The 18,759-nt window shown below is 62.7% G+C and overlaps 1 protein-coding gene across 1 annotated transcript in view; it reads left to right on the forward strand.

The window, feature by feature from the left end:
* LOC140187268 (uncharacterized) overlaps nucleotides 1-18,759 on the forward strand; it is a 102,456-nt gene that overhangs the window by 66,360 nt on the left and 17,337 nt on the right. The window contains exon 16 of the mRNA XM_072242402.1: nucleotides 14,667-14,759. Coding sequence (XP_072098503.1) covers nucleotides 14,667-14,759 — 93 coding nt within the window. The remainder of the gene's footprint in view (nucleotides 1-14,666; nucleotides 14,760-18,759) is intronic.

Genomic DNA, 18,759 nt, shown 5'->3' on the forward strand with positions numbered 1-18,759 from the left:
TCCTCCGACTCCCCGTCTCTCCACCGTCCTCCACGTCTCTCCTCCGACTCCCCATCTCTCCTCCGACTCCCCGTCTCTCCACCGTCCTCCTCGTCTCTCCTCCGACTTCTCGTCTCTCCTCCGACTCCCCGTCTCTCCTCCGACTCCCCTTCTCTCCTCCGACTCCCCGTCTCTCCGCCGTCCTCCCCGTCTCTCCTCCGTCCTCCCCGTCTCTCCTCCGTCCTCCTCGTCTCTCCGCCTTCCTCCCCATCTCTCCTCCATCCTCCCCGTCTCTCCTCCGACTCCCCGTCTGTCCCCCAACTCCCCGTCTCTCTGTCGTCTCTCCACCATTCTCCCCGTCTCTCCTTCGACTCCCCGTCTCTCCGACTCCCAGTCTTTCCGCCGTCCTCGCTGTCTCTCCTCCGACTCCCCGTTAAAAACCTGGTCCGCCATCCTCCCTGTCTTTCCTCCGACTCCCCGTCTCTCTACCGTCCTCCCCGTCTCTCCTTCGACTCCCCGTCCCCCCTCCGACTCCCTGTCCCTCCTCCTACTCCCGTCCCTCCTCCGACTCCCCGCCAAAAACCCCGTCCACCGTCCTCCTCGTCTTTCCTCCGACTCCCCGTCTCTCCTTCGACTCCCTGTCCCCCCTCCGACTCCCCGTCCCCCCCATCGACTCCCCGTCTCTCCTCCGTCTCCCCGTCTCTCCTCCGACTCCGTCTCCCGTCCGACTCCCCATCTCTCTACCGTCCTCCTCGTCTCTCCTCCGACTCCCCGTCCCCCCTCCGACTCCCCGTCTCTCCTCCGACTCCGTCTCCCGTCCGACTCCGTCTCTCTACTGTCCTCCTCGTCTCCCCTCCGACTCTCCGCCAAAAACCCCGTCCACTGTCCTCCTCGTCTCTCCTCTGACTCCCCGTCTCTCCACCGACTCCCCATCCCCCCTCCGTCTCCCCGTCCCCCCTCCGTCTCCCCATCTCTCCTCCGACTCCCCGTCCCCCCTCCGACTCCCCGTTCCTCCTCCTACTCCTGTCCCTCCTCTGACTCCCCGCCAAAAACCCTGTCCACCGTCCTCGTCTCTCCTCCGACTCCCCGTCTCCCCTCCGACTCCCCGTCTCCCCTCCGATTCCCCGTCTCTCTACCGTCCTCCCCGTCTCTCCTCCAACTCCCCGTCTCTCCACCGACTCCCTGTCTCTCCTCCGACTCCCCGTCCCTCCTCCGACTCCCCGCCAAAAACCCCGTCCACCGTCCTCCTCATCTTTCGTCCGACTCCCCGTCTCTCCTTCGACTCCCTGTGCCCCCACGACTCCCCGTCCCCCCCTCCGACTCCCCGTCTCTCCTCCGTCTCCCCGTCTCTCCTCTGACTCCCCACCAAAAACCCCGTCCACTGTCCTCCTCGTCTCTCCTCCGACTCCCCGTCCCCCCCCGACTCCCTGTCCCCCCCGACTCCCTGTCCCCCCCGACTCCCTGTCCCCCTCTGACTCCCCGTCTCTCCTCCGTCTCCCCGTCTCTCCTCCGTCTCCCCGTCTCCCCTCCGACTCCCCGTCTTGCTAACGTCCTCCTCGTCTCTCCACCGACTCCCCGTCTCTCCACCGACTCCCCGTCTCTCCTCCGACTCCCCGTCCCTCCTCCTACTCCCGTCCCTCCTCCGACTCCCCGCCAAAAACCCTGTCCACCGTCCTCCACGTCTTTCCTCCGACTCCCTGTCCCCCCCCATCGACTCCCCGTCTCTCCTCTGACTCCGTCTCCCGTCCGACTCCCTGTCTCATTACCGTTCTCCTCGTCTCTCCTCCGACTCCCTGCCAAAAACCCCGTCCACCGTCCTCCTCGTCTCTCCTCCGACTCCCCGTACCCCCTCCGACTCCCCATCCCTCCTCTGACTCTCCGTCCCTCCTCCATCTCCCCGTCTCTCTACCGTCCTCCCCGTCTCTCTACCGTCCTTCCTGTCTCTCTACCGTCCTCCCCGTCTCTCTACCGTCCTCCCCGTCTCTCCTCTGACTACCCGACTCTCCGACTCCACGCCAAAAACCCCGTCCACCATCCTCCTCGTCTCTCCTCTGACTCCCCGTCTCTCCTTCGACTCCCGGTCCCCCCCTCCGACTCCCCGTCCCCCCTCCCCGTCCCTCCTCCTACTCCCGTCCCTCCTCCGACTCCCCGCCAAAAACTCCGTCCACCGTCCTCCTCGTCTCTCCTCCGACTCCCGTCTCTCCTTTGACTCCCCATCCCCCCTCCGACTCCCCGTCTCTCTACTGTCCTCCCCGTCTCTCCTTCGACTCCCCGTCCTCCCTCCGACTCCCCGTCTCTCCTCCGTCTCCCCGTCTCTCCTCCGTCTCCCCTCCGTCTCCCCGTCTCTCCTCCGACTCCGTCTCTCGTCCGACTCCCTGTCTCTCTACTGTCCTCCTCGTCTCCCCTCCGACTCCCCGCCAAAAACCCCGTCCACCGTCCTCCTCGTCTCTCCTCTGACTCCCCGTCTCTCCACCGACTCCCCATCCCCCCTCCGTCTCCCCGTCCCCCCTCCATCTCCCCGTCTCTCCTCCGACTCCCCGTCCCCCCTCCGACTCCCCGTTCCTCCTCCTACTCCTGTCCCTCCTCTGACTCCCCGCCAAAAACCCTGTCCACCGTCCTCGTCTCTCCTCCGACTCCCCGTCTCTCCTCCGACTCCCCGTCTCTCCTCCGACTCCCCGTCTCCCCTCCGACTCCCCGTCTCTCTACCGTCCTCCCGGTCTCTCCTTCGACTCCCCGTCTCTCCTTCGACTCCCCGTCTCTCCTTCGACTCCCCGTCCCCCCTCCGACTCCCCGTCCCTCCTCCTACTCCCGTCCCTCCTCTGACTCGCCGCCAAAAACCCTGTCCACCGTCCTCGTCTCTCCTCCAACTCCCCGTCTCTCCACCGACTCCCCGTCTCTCCTCCGACTCCCCGTCCCTCCTCCGACTCCCCGCCAAAAACCCCGTCCACCATCCTCCTCATCTTTCGTCCCACTCCCCGTCTCTCCTTCGACTCCCTATCCCCCCACGACTCCCCGTCCCCCCCTCCGACTCCCCGTCTCTCCTCCGTCTCCCCGTCTCTCCTCTGACTCCCCGCCAAAAACCCTGTCCACCATCCTCCTCATCTTTCGTCCGACTCCCCGTCTCTCCTTCGACTCCCTGTCGCCCCTACGACTCCCCGTCCCCCCCTCCGACTCCCCGTCTCTCCTCCGTCTCCCCATCCCCCTCCGACTCCCCGTCTCTCCTCCATCTCCCCGTCTCTCTACCGTCCTCCCCGTCTCTCCTCCGACTCCCCGTCTCTCCACCGACTCCCCGTCCCTCCTCCTACTCCCGTCCCTCCTCCGACTCCCTGCCAAAAACCCCGTCCACCGTCCTCCTCGTCTCTCCTACGACCCCCCGTCTCTCCTCCGTCTCCCCATCTCCCCTCTGACTCCCCGTCTCTCTACCGTCCTCCCCGTCTCTCTACCGTCCTCCCCGTCTCTCCCCTGACTCCCCGTCTCTCCTCTGACTCCCCGTCTCTCCACCGACTCCCCGTCCCCCCTCCGACTCCCCGTCCCCCCTCCGACTCCCCGTCCCCCCTCCGACTCATCGTCCCCCCTCCGACTCATCGTCCCCCCTCCGACTCATCGTCCCCCCTCCGACTCCCCGTCCCCCCTCCGACTCCCCGTCCCCCCTCCGACTCCCCGTCCCTCCTCCGACTCCCCGTCCCCCCTCCGACTCCCCGTCCCCCCTCCGACTCCCCGTCCCCCCTCCGACTCCCCGTCTCTCCTCCGACAACCTGTCTCTCTATCGACTCCCCATCCCCCCTCCGACTCCCCGTCCCCCGCGACTCCTCGTCTCTCCTCCGTCTCCCTGTCTCACCTCCGACTCCCCGTCTCTCTACCGTCCTCCCCATCTCTCCTCTGACTACCTGACTCTCCTCCGACTGCCCGCCAAAAACCCCGTCCACCATCCTCCTCGTCTCTCCTCTGACTCTCCGTCTCTCCTTCGACTCCCAGTCCCCCCCTCCGACTCCCCGTCCCCCCTCCCCGTCCCTCCTCCTACTCCCGTTCCTCCTCCGACTCCCCGCCAAAAACTCCGTCCACCGTCCTCCTCGTCTCTCCTCCGACTCCCCGTCTCTCCTTCGACTCCCTGTCACCCCTCCGTCTCCCCGTCTCCCCTCCGACTCCCCGTCTCGCTACCGTCCTCCTCGTCTCTCCTCCGACTCCCCGTCCCCCCTCCAACTCCCCGTCCCTCCTCCTACTCCCGTCACTCCTCCGACTCCCCGCCAAAAACCCCGTCCACCATCCTCCTCGTCTCTCCTCCGACTCCCCGTCTCTCCTTCGACTCCCCGTCCCCCCCTCCGACTCCCAGTCCCCCCCTCCGACTCCCAGTCCCCCCCCTCCGACTCCCAGTCCCCCCCCTCCGACTCCCAGTCCCCCCCCTCCGACTCCCCGTCCCCCCCCGACTTCCCGTCCCCCCCCGACTCCCCGTCCCCCCCCGACTCCCCGTCTCCCCTCCGACTCCCCGTCTCCCCTCCGACTCCCCGTCTCTCTACCGTCCTCCCCGTCTCTCCTCCGACTCCCCGTCTCTCCTTCGGCTCCCTGTCCCCCCTCCGACTCCCCGTCCCCCCCATCGACTCCCCGTCTGTCCTCCGTCTCCCCGTCTCTCCTCCATCTCCCCGTCTCTCCTCCGACTCCGTCTCCCGTCCGACTCCCTGTCTCTCTACTGTCCTCCTCGTCTCCCCTCCGACTCCCCGCCAAAAACCCCGTCCACCGTCCTCCTCGTCTCTCCTCTGACTCCCCGTCTCTCCACCGACTCCCCATTCCCCCTCCGTCTCCCCGTCCCCCCTCCGACTCCCCGTCTCTCCTCCGTCTCCCCGTCTCTCCTCTGACTCCCCACCAAAAACCCCGTCCACTGTCCTCCTCGTCTCTCCTCCGACTCCCCGTCCCCCCCCGACTCCCTGTCCCCCCCGACTCCCTGTCCCCCCCGACTCCCTGTCCCCCCCGACTCCCTGTCCCCCTCTGACTCCCCGTCTCTCCTCCGTCTCCCCGTCTCTCCTCCGTCTCCCCGTCTCCCCTCCGACTCCCCGTCTTGCTAACGTCCTCCTCGTCTCTCCACCGACTCCCCGTCTCTCCACCGACTCCCCGTCTCTCCTCCGACTCCCCGTCCCTCCTCCTACTCCCGTCCCTCCTCCGACTCCCCGCCAAAAACCCTGTCCACCGTCCTCCACGTCTTTCCTCCGACTCCCTGTCCCCCCGCATCGACTCCCCGTCTCTCCTCTGACTCCGTCTCCCGTCCGACTCCCTGTCTCATTACCGTTCTCCTCGTCTCTCCTCCGACTCCCTGCCAAAAACCCCGTCCACCGTCCTCCTCGTCTCTCCTCCGACTCCCCGTACCCCCTCCGACTCCCCATCCCTCCTCTGACTCTCCGTCCCTCCTCCATCTCCCCGTCTCTCTACCGTCCTCCCCGTCTCTCTACCGTCCTTCCTGTCTCTCTACCGTCCTCCCCGTCTCTCTACCGTCCTCCCCGTCTCTCCTCTGACTACCCGACTCTCCGACTCCACGCCAAAAACCCCGTCCACCATCCTCCTCGTCTCTCCTCTGACTCCCCGTCTCTCCTTCGACTCCCGGTCCCCCCCTCCGACTCCCCGTCCCCCCTCCCCGTCCCTCCTCCTACTCCCGTCCCTCCTCCGACTCCCCGCCAAAAACTCCGTCCACCGTCCTCCTCGTCTCTCCTCCGACTCCCGTCTCTCCTTTGACTCCCCATCCCCCCTCCGACTCCCCGTCTCTCTACCGTCCTCCCCGTCTCTCCTTCGACTCCCCGTCCTCCCTCCGACTCCCCGTCTCTCCTCCGTCTCCCCTCCGTCTCCCCGTCTCTCCTCCGACTCCGTCTCTCGTCCGACTCCCTGTCTCTCTACTGTCCTCCTCGTCTCCCCTCCGACTCCCCGCCAAAAACCCCGTCCACCGTCCTCCTCGTCTCTCCTCTGACTCCCCGTCTCTCCACCGACTCCCCATCCCCCCTCCGTCTCCCCGTCCCCCCTCCATCTCCCCGTCTCTCCTCCGACTCCCCGTCCCCCCTCCGACTCCCCGTTCCTCCTCCTACTCCTGTCCCTCCTCTGACTCCCCGCCAAAAACCCTGTCCACCGTCCTCGTCTCTCCTCCGACTCCCCGTCTCTCCTCCGACTCCCCGTCTCCCCTCCGACTCCCCGTCTCTCTACCGTCCTCCCGGTCTCTCCTTCGACTCCCCGTCTCTCCTTCGACTCCCCGTCCCCCCTCCGACTCCCCGTCCCTCCTCCTACTCCCGTCCCTCCTCTGACTCGCCGCCAAAAACCCTGTCCACCGTCCTCGTCTCTCCTCCAACTCCCCGTCTCTCCACCGACTCCCCGTCTCTCCTCCGACTCCCCGTCCCTCCTCCGACTCCCCGCCAAAAACCCCGTCCACCATCCTCCTCATCTTTCGTCCCACTCCCCGTCTCTCCTTCGACTCCCTATCCCCCCACGACTCCCCGTCCCCCCCTCCGACTCCCCGTCTCTCCTCCGTCTCCCCGTCTCTCCTCTGACTCCCCGCCAAAAACCCTGTCCACCATCCTCCTCATCTTTCGTCCGACTCCCCGTCTCTCCTTCGACTCCCTGTCGCCCCTACGACTCCCCGTCCCCCCCTCCGACTCCCCGTCTCTCCTCCGTCTCCCCATCCCCCTCCGACTCCCCGTCTCTCCTCCATCTCCCCGTCTCTCTACCGTCCTCCCCGTCTCTCCTCCGACTCCCCGTCTCTCCACCGACTCCCCGTCCCTCCTCCTACTCCCGTCCCTCCTCCGACTCCCTGCCAAAAACCCCGTCCACCGTCCTCCTCGTCTCTCCTACGACCCCCCGTCTCTCCTCCGTCTCCCCATCTCCCCTCTGACTCCCCGTCTCTCTACCGTCCTCCCCGTCTCTCTACCGTCCTCCCCGTCTCTCCTCTGACTCCCCGTCTCTCCTCTGACTCCCCGTCTCTCCACCGACTCCCCGTCCCCCCTCCGACTCCCCGTCCCCCCTCCGACTCCCCGTCCCCCCTCCGACTCATCGTCCCCCCTCCGACTCATCGTCCCCCCTCCGACTCATCGTCCCCCCTCCGACTCCCCGTCCCCCCTCCGACTCCCCGTCCCCCCTCCGACTCCCCGTCCCCCCTCCGACTCCCCGTCCCCCCTCCGACTCCCCGTCCCTCCTCCGACTCCCCGTCCCCCCTCCGACTCCCCGTCCCCCCTCCGACTCCCCGTCTCTCCTCCGACAACCTGTCTCTCTATCGACTCCCCATCCCCCCTCCGACTCCCCGTCCCCCCCGACTCCTCGTCTCTCCTCCGTCTCCCTGTCTCACCTCCGACTCCCCGTCTCTCTACCGTCCTCCCCATCTCTCCTCTGACTACCTGACTCTCCTCCGACTCCCCGCCAAAAACCCCGTCCACCATCCTCCTCGTCTCTCCTCTGACTCTCCGTCTCTCCTTCGACTCCCAGTCCCCCCCTCCGACTCCCCGTCCCCCCTCCCCGTCCCTCCTCCTACTCCCGTTCCTCCTCCGACTCCCCGCCAAAAACTCCGTCCACCGTCCTCCTCGTCTCTCCTCCGACTCCCCGTCTCTCCTTCGACTCCCTGTCACCCCTCCGTCTCCCCGTCTCCCCTCCGACTCCCCGTCTCGCTACCGTCCTCCTCGTCTCTCCTCCGACTCCCCGTCCCCCCTCCAACTCCCCGTCCCTCCTCCTACTCCCGTCACTCCTCCGACTCCCCGCCAAAAACCCCGTCCACCATCCTCCTCGTCTCTCCTCCGACTCCCCGTCTCTCCTTCGACTCCCCGTCCCCCCTCCGACTCCCAGTCCCCCCCTCCGACTCCCAGTCCCCCCCCTCCGACTCCCAGTCCCCCCCCTCCGACTCCCAGTCCCCCCCTCCGACTCCCCGTCCCCCCCCGACTCCCCGTCCCCCCCCGACTCCCCGTCTCCCCTCCGACTCCCCGTCTCCCCTCCGACTCCCCGTCTCTCTACCGTCCTCCCCGTCTCTCCTCCGACTCCCCGTCTCTCCTTCGGCTCCCTGTCCCCCCTCCGACTCCCCGTCCCCCCCATCGACTCCCCGTCTGTCCTCCGTCTCCCCGTCTCTCCTCCATCTCCCCGTCTCTCCTCCGACTCCGTCTCCCGTCCGACTCCCTGTCTCTCTACTGTCCTCCTCGTCTCCCCTCCGACTCCCCGCCAAAAACCCCGTCCACCGTCCTCCTCGTCTCTCCTCTGACTCCCCGTCTCTCCACCGACTCCCCATTCCCCCTCCGTCTCCCCGTCCCCCCTCCATCTCCCCGTCTCTCCTCCGACTCCCTGTCCCCCCTCCGACTCCCCGTTCCTCCTCCTACTCCTGTCCCTCCTCTGACTCCCCGCCAAAAACCCTGTCCACCGTCCTCGTCTCTCCTCCAACTCCCCAGCTCTCCTCCAATTCCCTGTCTCTCCACCGACTCCCCGTCTCTCCTCCGACTCCCCGTCCCTCCTCCGACTCCCCGCCAAAAACCCCGTCCACCGTCCTCCTCATCTTTCGTCTGACTCCCCGTCTCTCCTTCGACTCCCTGTCCCCCCACGACTCCCCGTCCCCCCCTCCGACTCCCCGTCTCTCCTCTGTCTCCCCGTCTCTCCTCTGACTCCCCGCCAAAAACCCTGTCCACTGTCCTCCTCGTCTCTCCTCCGACTCCACGTTTCTCCTCCGACTCCCCGTCCCCCCCCCGACTCCCTGTCCCCCCCGACTCCCTGTCCCCCCCGACTCCCTGTCCCCCTCTGACTCCCTGTCCCCCTCTGACTCCCCGTCTCTCCTCTGACTCCCCGTCTCCCCTCCGACTCCCCGTCTCCCCTCCGACTCCCCGTCTCTCCTCCGACTCCCCGTCTCGCTACCGTCCTTCTCGTCTCTCCTCCAACTCCCCGTCTCTCCACCGACTCCCCGTCTCTCCTCCGTCTCCCCGTCTCTCCTCTGACTCCCTGTCTCCCGTCCGACTCCCCGTCTCCCTCCAACTCCCCGTCTCTCTACCGTCCTCCCCGTCTCTCCTCCGACTCCCCGTCTCTCCTTCGGCTCCCTGTCCCCCCTCCGACTCCCCGTCCCCCCCATCGACTCCCCGTCTGTCCTCCGTCTCCCCGTCTCTCCTCCATCTCCCCGTCTCTCCTCCGACTCCGTCTCCCGTCCGACTCCCTGTCTCTCTACTGTCCTCCTCGTCTCCCCTCCGACTCCCCGCCAAAAACCCCGTCCACCGTCCTCCTCGTCTCTCCTCTGACTCCCCGTCTCTCCACCGACTCCCCATTCCCCCTCCGTCTCCCCGTCCCCCCTCCATCTCCCCGTCTCTCCTCCGACTCCCTGTCCCCCCTCCGACTCCCCGTTCCTCCTCCTACTCCTGTTCCTCCTCTGACTCCCCGCCAAAAACCCTGTCCACCGTCCTCGTCTCTCCTCCAACTCCCCGGCTCTCCTCCAATTCCCTGTCTCTCCACCGACTCCCCGTCTCTCCTCCGACTCCCCGCCAAAAACCCCGTCCACCGTCCTCCTCATCTTTCGTCTGACTCCCCGTCTCTCCTTCGACTCCCTGTCCCCCCACGACTCCCCGTCCCCCCCTCCGACTCCCCGTCTCTCCTCTGTCTCCCCGTCTCTCCTCTGACTCCCCGCCAAAAACCCTGTCCACTGTCCTCCTCATCTCTCCTCCGACTCCCCGTCCCCCCTCTGACTCCCCGATCCCCTCCGACTCCGCGTTTCTCCTCCGACTCTGCGTTTCTCCTCCGACTCCCCGTCCCCCCCCCGACTCCCTGTCCCCCCCGACTCCCTGTCCCCCTCTGACTCCCCGTCTCTCCTCTGACTCCCCGTCTCCCCTCCGACTCCCCGTCTCCCCTCCGACTCCCCGTCTCGCTACCGTCCTTCTCGTCTCTCCTCCAACTCCCCGTCTCTCCACCGACTCCCCGTCTCTCCTCCGACTCCCCGTCCCTCCTCCGACTCCCCGCCAAAAACCCCGTCCACCGTCCTCCACGTCTTTTCTCCGACTCCCTGTCCCCCCCATCGACTCCCCGTCTCTCCTCCGTCTCCCCATCTCTCCTCTGACTCCCTGTCTCCCGTCCGACTCCCCGTCTCTCTACCGTCCTCCTCGTCTCTCCTCCGACTCCCTGCCAAAAACCCCGTCCACCGTCCTCCTCGTCTCTCCTCCGACTCCCCGTCCCCCCTCCGACTCCCCGTCTCTCTACCGTCCTCCTCGTCTTTCCTCCGACTCCCCGTCTCTCCTTCGACTCCGTCCTCCCTCCGACTCCCTGTCTCTCCTCCGTCTCCCCGTCTCCCCGCCGACTCCCCGTCTCTCTACCGTCCTCCTCGTCTCGCCTCCGTCTCCCCGTACCCCCTCTGACTCCCCGTTCCACCTCCTACTCCCGTCCCTCCTCCGACTCCCCGCTAAAAACTCCGTCCACCGTCCTCCTCGTCTCTCCTCTGACTCCCCGTCTCTCCTCCGACTCCCCGTCTCTCCACCGACTCCCCGTCTCTCCACCGACTCCCCGTCCCCCCTCCGACTCCCGTCCCTCCTCTGACTCCCCGCCAAAAACCCCGTCCAAAACCCCGTCCAACATCCTCCTCGTCTTTCCTCCGACTCCCCGTCTCTCCTTCGACTCCATCCTCCCTCCGACTCCCTGTCTCTCCTCCGTCTCCCCGCCGACTCCCCGTCTCCTGTCCGACTCCGTCTCTCTACCATCCTCCTCGTCTCGCCTCCGTCTCCCCGTGCCCCCTCTGACTCCCCGTCCCCCCTCTGACTCCCCGTCTCTCTACCGTCCTCCCTGTCTCTCCTCCGACTCCCCGTCCCTCCTCCTACTCCCGTCCCTCCTCTGACTCTCCGCCAAAAACCCCGTCCAAAACCCCGTCCAACGTCCTCCTCGTCTTTCTTCCGACTCCCCGTCTCTCCTTCGACTCCCTGTCCTCCCTCCGACTCCCTGTCTCTCCTCCGTCTCCCCGCCGACTCCCTGTCTCCCGTCCGACTCCCCGTCTCTCTACCGTCCTCCTCGTCTCGCCTCCGTCTCCCCGTACCCCCTCTGACTCCCCGTCCCCCCTCTGACTCCCCGTTCCTCCTCCTACTCCTGATCCTCCTCTGACTCCCCGCCAAAAACCCTGTCCGCCGTCCTCGTCTCTCTTCGGACTCCCCGTCTCTCCTCCAACTCCCCGTCTCTCCACCGACTCCCCGTCTCTCCTCCGACTCCCCGTCTCTCCTCCGACTCCCCGTCTCTCCTCCGACTCCCCGTCTCTCCTCTGACTCCCCGTCCCCCCTCTGACTCCCCGTCCCCCCTCTGACTCCCTGTCCCCCTCCGACTCCGCGTTTCTCCTCCGACTCCCTGTCCCCCCGACTCCCTGTCCCCCCGACTCCCTGTCCCCCCGACTCCCTGTCCCCCCCGACTCCCTGTCCCCCCGACTCCCTGTCCCCCCGACTCCCTGTCCCCCCCGACTCCCTGTCCCCCCGACTCCCTGTCCCCCCCGACTCCCTGTCCCCCTCTGACTCCCCCTATCTCCTCCGTCTCCCCGTCTCCCCTCCGACTCCCCGTCTCGCTACCGTCCTCCTCGTCTCTCCTCCGACTCCCTGTCTCTCCTCCGACTCCCCGTCTCTCCACCGACTCCCCGTCTCTCCACCGACTCCCCGTCCCTCCTCCGACTCCCCGTCCCTCCTCCTACTCCCGTCCCTTCTCCGACTCCCCGCCAAAACCCCGTCCACCGTCCTCCACGTCTTTCCTCTGACTCCCTGTCCCCCCCATCGACTCCCCGTCTCTCCTCCGTCTCCCCGTCTCTCCTCTGACTCCCTGTCTCCCGTCCGACTCCTTGTCTCATTACCGTCCTCCTCATCTCTCCTCCGACTCCCTGCCAAAAACCCCGTCCACCGTCCTCCTCGTCTCTCCTCCGACTCCCCATCCCCCCTCCGACTCCCCGTTCCCCCTCTGACTCCCCGTCTCTCTACCGTCCTCCCCGTCTCTCCTCCGACTCCCCGTCTCTCCTCCGACTCCCCGTCCCTCCTCCGACTCCCCGTCCCTCCTCCTACTCCCGTCCCTTCTCCGACTCCCCGCCAAAACCCCGTCCACCGTCCTCCACGTCTTTCCTCCGACTCCCTGTCCCCCCCATCGACTCCCCGTCTCTCCTCCGTCTCCCCGTCTCTCCTCTGACTCCCTGTCTCCCGTCCGACTCCTTGTCTAATTACCGTCCTCCTCATCTCTCCTCCGACTCCCTGCCAAAAACCCCGTCCACCGTCCTCCTCGTCTCTCCTCCGACTCCCCATCCCCCCTCCGACTCCCCGTTCCCCCTCTGACTCCCCGTCTCTCTACCGTCCTCCCCGTCCCTCCTCCGACTCCCCGTCTCTCCTCCGACTCCCCGTCTCTCCTCCGACTCCCAGTCTCTCCTTCGACTCCTTGTCCTCCCTCCGACTCCCCGTCCTCCCTCCGACTCCCCGTCCTCCCTCCGACTCCCCGTCTCTCCTTCCGACTCCCCGTCTCTCCTCCGACTCCCCGTCTCTCCTCCGACTCCCAGTCTCTCCTCCGTCTCCCCGTCTCTCCCTGTCTCCCGTCCGACTCCCCGTCTCTCTACCGTCCTCCTCGTCTCTCCTCCGACTCCCTGCCAAAAACCCCGTCCACCGTCCTCCTCGTCTCTCCTCCGACTCCCCGTCTCTCCTCCGACTCCCCGTCTCTCCTCCGACTCCCCGTCTCTCTACCGTCCTCCCCGTCTCTCCTCCGACTCCCCGTCCCTTCTCCTACTCCCGTCCCTCCTCTAACTCCCCGCCAAAAACCCCGTCCACCGTCCTCCTCGTCTTTCCTCCGACTCCCCATCTCTCCTTCGACTCCCTGTCCTCCCTCCGACTCCCTGTCTCTCCTCCGTCTCCCCGTCTCCCCGCCGGCTCCCCGTCTCCCGTCCGACTCCCCGTCTCTCTACCGTCCTCCTCGTCTCTCCTCCGACTCCCTGCCAAAAACCCCGTCCACCGTCCTCCTCGTCTCTCCTCCGACTCCCCGTCTCTCCTCCGACTCCCCGTCTCTCTACCGTCCTCCCCGTCTCTCCTCCGACTCCCCGTCCCTCCTCCTACTCCCGTCCCTCCTCTAACTCCCCGCCAAAAACCCCGTCCACCGTCCTCCTCGTCTTTCCTCCGACTCCCCGTCTCTCCTTCGACTCCCTGTCCTCCCTCCGACTCCCTGTCTCTCCTCCGTCTCCCCGTCTCCCCGCCGGCTCCCCGTCTCCCGTCCGACTCCCCGTCTCTCTACCGTCCTCCTCGTCTCGCCTCCATCTCCCCGTACCCCCTCCGTCTCCCCGTCCCCCCTCTGACTCCCCGTCCCCCCTCTGACTCCCCGTCCCCCCTCCTACTCCTGTCCCTCCTCTGACTCCCCGCCAAAAACCCTGTCCACCGTCCTCCTCGTCTCTCCTTCGACTCCCTGTCGCCCCTACGACTCCCCGTCCCCCCCTCCGACTCCCCGTCCCCCCCTCCGACTCCCCGTCTCTCCTCCGTCTCCCCGTCTACCCTCCGACTCCCTGTCTCTCTGCCGTCCTCCTCGTCTCTCCTCCGACTCCCCGTCCCCCCTCTGTCTCCCCGTTTCTCCTCCATCTCCCCGTCCCCCCTCCGACTCCCCATCTCCCCTCCTTCCTCCCCGTCTCTCCTCCGACTCCCCACCAAAAACCCCCATTCCCAGTCATATGATACAGCATTATCACCCGAAAACAAAACGATACATGAGCACCCATTGGCTAACAGCACCCTGCTGTCTGTACTAGCCCAAGCAACTGTCTAGCTAGAGACTCTCTCAGCATTTCACATAACAAAGAAGCATTCCCCAGTATAACATAACAAAGAAGCCATTTTAAATTTAGCATACAAATAAGAAAGACCCTGTACAAATAGATTTTTTAAAAAACGTGCAAAAACAAATACTGTATATTAAAGAAAAGTGAGGTAGTGTCCAAAGCTTCAATGTCCATTTAGGAATCAGATGGCAGAGGGGAAGAAGCTGTTCCTGAATCGCTGAGTGTGTGCCTTTAGGCTTCTGTACCTCCTACCTGATGGTAACAGTGAGAAAAGGACATGCCCTGGGTGCTGGGGGTCCTTAATAATGGATGCCGCCTTTCTGAGACACCGCTCCTTAAAGCCATCTTAAACACTGGCACACTCAAAAGAATGGCTGCTCTGCTTGTACTTGTGTTTTGCCTCTGCTGTACAGATCGAGTCCTTCTCCTGAGTAAATACAGTTGCAAAAACAACTCCATTAAGGATCTTCCCCATCTCTTTCGGCTCCATGCATTGATGACCTCTCTGATCTTCAGAGGACCAATTTTGACCCTTGTTATCCTTTTGTTCTTAGTATATCTGTAGAAGACCTTGGCATTCTCCTTCATCTTGTCTGCCAGAGAAACCTCATGTGCTCTTTCAGTCTTCCTAATCTCGGTGTGCCAGCATGAGGTCAATGGTTCGGGAATGCCTGGGGAGGGCAGGAGGTGCCAGGGTGTGGTTGGGTGTTGGGGTATGTTGGGGAGGGATTGGGGGGGGTGCTGGGTGAGATCTGAGTGTTCTGGGGTGGAGTCAATGGTTGGAGATTGCTATGTTGAGGTCAGGGGGTGTCGAGGTGTGTTGAAGAAGGACTGGGGGTCAGGGATGGCCATGGTAGGGTTTGGGTGTGTTGGGGAGGGGTCATGTGTGTCTATCTGGTCCCGGGGTCAGAGGCCATGGAGTATTGTGCAGCTGCTCACTGTGCTTCTGTCTCTATAGGAACATGGTCTCCCTGCCGTCACCAAACTACGCGAGCAGCGGGCACTGGTCACAGCGCCCAGATGCTGACCTGACACGACGCAGGAGCAAGGGGTGTGTGAACTCGCTGACCTTGTGGTGTGAGGGCTGGTGTTCATTTCCCCTCCCCTCTGTACTGGCCACAACCCCCTCCCCCCCGGAATGGGCTGGGCAGAGAAGGTACAGCTATTAAAGCTGACCGTCTCCCTGCAGTGATAATGCTGATTCCCTCTCATCCTTCACCACAGGGTGTGTCTGCCATCCGCTGTTCTTTTTACAAACATACAAAATGTTATTTAAATACAAAAGACATTCAAAGGTTAGGGTTTACAATACTGTGAATTCAAATTGAAGAACAGTTATTACCATCTCTAAAGAATTCAATTGCCTGGGAGTGGGGAAGTACTGTTGCCCAATCCCCCACTCTCTGCCGTCTGTCACACACTCACACTCACTGCTGACACACAGCTCACACACTCACGCTCATTCTCACTCACTGCTATACACTGCTTACTCTCTCACCGTTCACACTCATTCTCACTGGTTATACACTGTTACACTCACAGTTCATGCTCACTCTCACTCACTTTATACACTGTTTACACACAGTTCACACACTCATACTACTCGCTGCTCACACTCGTTCTCACTGGTTATACACTGCTTACTCTCATTCTCACCCATTGATTATACACTGCTTACGCCCTCACACACTCGTTAATTACACACTCACTGGTTACACACCACTCACACTCACTGGTTAGTATACACTTGTCACTCACATTCACTGGTTAGTATACACTCGTCACTCACACTCACTGGTTACACACCACTCACACTCACTGGTTAGTATACACTTGTCACTCACACTCACTGGTTAGTATACACTCGTCACTCACACTCACTGGTTAGCATACACTCGTCCCTCACACTCACTGGTTACACACCACTCACGCTCACTGGTTAGTATACACTCGTCACTTACACTCCTGGTTAGTATACACTCGTCACTCACACTCACTGGTTACAGACCACTCACACTCACTGGTTAGCATACACTTGTCCCTCACGCTCACTGGTTACACACCACTCACGCTCACTGGTTAGCATACACTCGTCACTCACGCTCACTGGTTACAGACCACTCACACTCACTGGTTAGCATACACTCGTCACTCACGCTCACTGGTTAGCATACACTCCTCCTTCACGCTCACTGGTTAGTATACACTCGTCACTCACACTCACTGGTTAGCATACACTCGTCCCTCACGCTCACTGGTTACACACCACTCACGCTCACTGGTTAGCATACACTCGTCCCTCATGCTCACTGGTTAGCATACACTCGTTCCTCACGCTCACTGGTTAGCATACACTCGTTCCTCATGCTCACTGGTTACACACCACTCACGCTCACTGGTTAGCATACACTCGTCCCTCACGCTCACTGGTTAGCATACACTCTTCCCTCACGCTCACTGGTTAGCATACACTCGTCACTCACGCTCACTGGTTAGCATACACTCGTCACTCACGCTCACTGGTTACACACCGCTCACGCTCACTGGTTAGCATACACTCGTCACTCACACTCACTGGTTAGCATACACTCGTCCCTCACGCTCACTGGTTAGCATACACTCCTCCCTCACGCTCACTGGTTAGTATACACTCGTCACTCACACTCACTGGTTAGCATACACTCGTCCCTCACGCTCACTGGTTACACACCACTCACGCTCACTGGTTAGCATACACTCGTCCCTCACGCTCACTGGTTAGCATACACTCTTCCCTCACGCTCACTGGTTAGCATACACTCGTCCCTCACGCTCACTGGTTAGCATACACTCCTCCCTCACGCTCACTGGTTAGCATACACTCGTCCCTCACGCTCACTGGTTAGCATACACTCGTCCCTCACGCTCACTGGTTACACACCACTCACGCTCACTGGTTAGCATACACTCGTCCCTCACGCTCACTGGTTAGCATACACTCGTCCCTCACGCTCACTGGTTAGCATACACTCGTCCCTCACGCTCACTGGTTAGCATACACTCGTCACTCACGCTCACTGGTTAGCATACACTCTTCCCTCACGCTCACTGGTTAGCATACACTCGTCCCTCACGCTCACTGGTTAGCATACACTCCTCCCTCACGCTCACTGGTTAGCATACACTCCTCCCTCACGCTCACTGGTTAGCATACACTCGTCCCTCACGCTCACTGGTTACACACCACTCACGCTCACTGGTTAGCATACACTCGTCCCTCACGCTCACTGGTTAGCATACACTCGTCCCTCACGCTCACTGGTTAGCATACACTCGTCACTCACGCTCACTGGTTAGCATACACTCCTCCCTCACGCTCACTGGTTAGCATACACTCGTCCCTCACGCTCACTGGTTAGCATACACTCGTCCCTCACGCTCACTGGTTAGCATACACTCCTCCCTCACTCTCACTGGTTAGCATACACTCGTCACTCACACTCACTGGTTACACACCACTCACACTCACTGATTAGCATACACTCGTCCCTCACGCTCACTGGTTAGCATACACTCGTCCCTCACGCTCACTGGTTAGCATACACTCGTCCCTCACGCTCACTGGTTAGTATACACTCGTCCCTCACGCTCACTGGTTAGCATACACTCGTCCCTCACGCTCACTGGTTAGCATACACTCGTCCCTCACGCTCACTGGTTAGCATACACTCCTCCCTCACGCTCACTGGTTAGCATACACTCCTCCCTCACGCTCACTGGTTAGCATACACTCGTCACTCATGCTCACTGGTTACACACCACTCACACTCACTGGTTAGCATACACTCGTCCCTCACGCTCACTGGTTAGCATACACTCGTCACTCACGCTCACTGGTTAGCATACACTCGTCCCTCACGCTCACTGGTTAGTATACACTCGTCCCTCACGCTCACTGGTTAGCATACACTCGTCCCTCACGCTCACTGGTTAGCATACACTCCTCCCTCACGCTCACTGGTTAGCATACACTCCTCCCTCACGCTCACTGGTTAGCATACACTCGTCCCTCACGCTCACTGGTTAGCATACACTCGTCCCTCACGCTCACTGGTTAGCATACACTCGTCACTCACGCTCACTGGTTAGCATACACTCGTCCCTCACGCTCACTGGTTAGCATACACTCCTCCCTCACACTCACTGGTTAGCATACACTCCTCCCTCACGCTCACTGGTTAGCATACACTCGTCACTCATGCTCACTGGTTACACACCACTCACACTCACTGGTTAGCAGACACTCGTCCCTCACGCTCACTGGTTAGCATACACTCGTCCCTCACGCTCACTGGTTAGTATACACTCGTCCCTCACGCTCACTGGTTAGCATACACTCGTCCCTCACGCTCACTGGTTAGCATACACTCCTCCCTCACGCTCACTGGTTAGCATACACTCCTCCCTCACGCTCACTGGTTAGCATACACTCGTCCCTCACGCTCACTGGTTAGCATACACTCGTCCCTCACGCTCACTGGTTAGCATACACTCCTCCCTCACGCTCACTGGTTAGCATACACTCGTCCCTCACGCTCACTGGTTAGCATACACTCCTCCCTCACGCTCACTGGTTAGCATACACTCCTCCCTCACGCTCACTGGTTAGCATACACTCGTCCTTCACGCTCACTGGTTACACACCACTCACGCTCACTGGTTAGCATACACTCGTCCCTCACGCTCACTGGTTAGCATACACTCGTCCCTCACGCTCACTGGTTAGCATACACTCGTCACTCACGCTCACTGGTTAGCATACACTCCTCCCTCACGCTCACTGGTTAGCATACACTCGTCCCTCACGCTCACTGGTTAGCATACACTCGTCCCTCACTCTCACTGGTTAGCATACACTCGTCCCTCACGCTCACTGGTTAGCATACACTCGTCCCTCACGCTCACTGGTTAGCATACACTCCTCCCTCACGCTCACTGGTTAGCATACACTCCTCCCTCACGCTCACTGGTTAGCATACACTCGTCACTCATGCTCACTGGTTACACACCAC

Source organism: Mobula birostris, chromosome 24 (assembly GCF_030028105.1).
Source record: "Mobula birostris isolate sMobBir1 chromosome 24, sMobBir1.hap1, whole genome shotgun sequence".
NCBI classification, from domain to species: Eukaryota; Metazoa; Chordata; class Chondrichthyes; order Myliobatiformes; family Myliobatidae; genus Mobula; species Mobula birostris.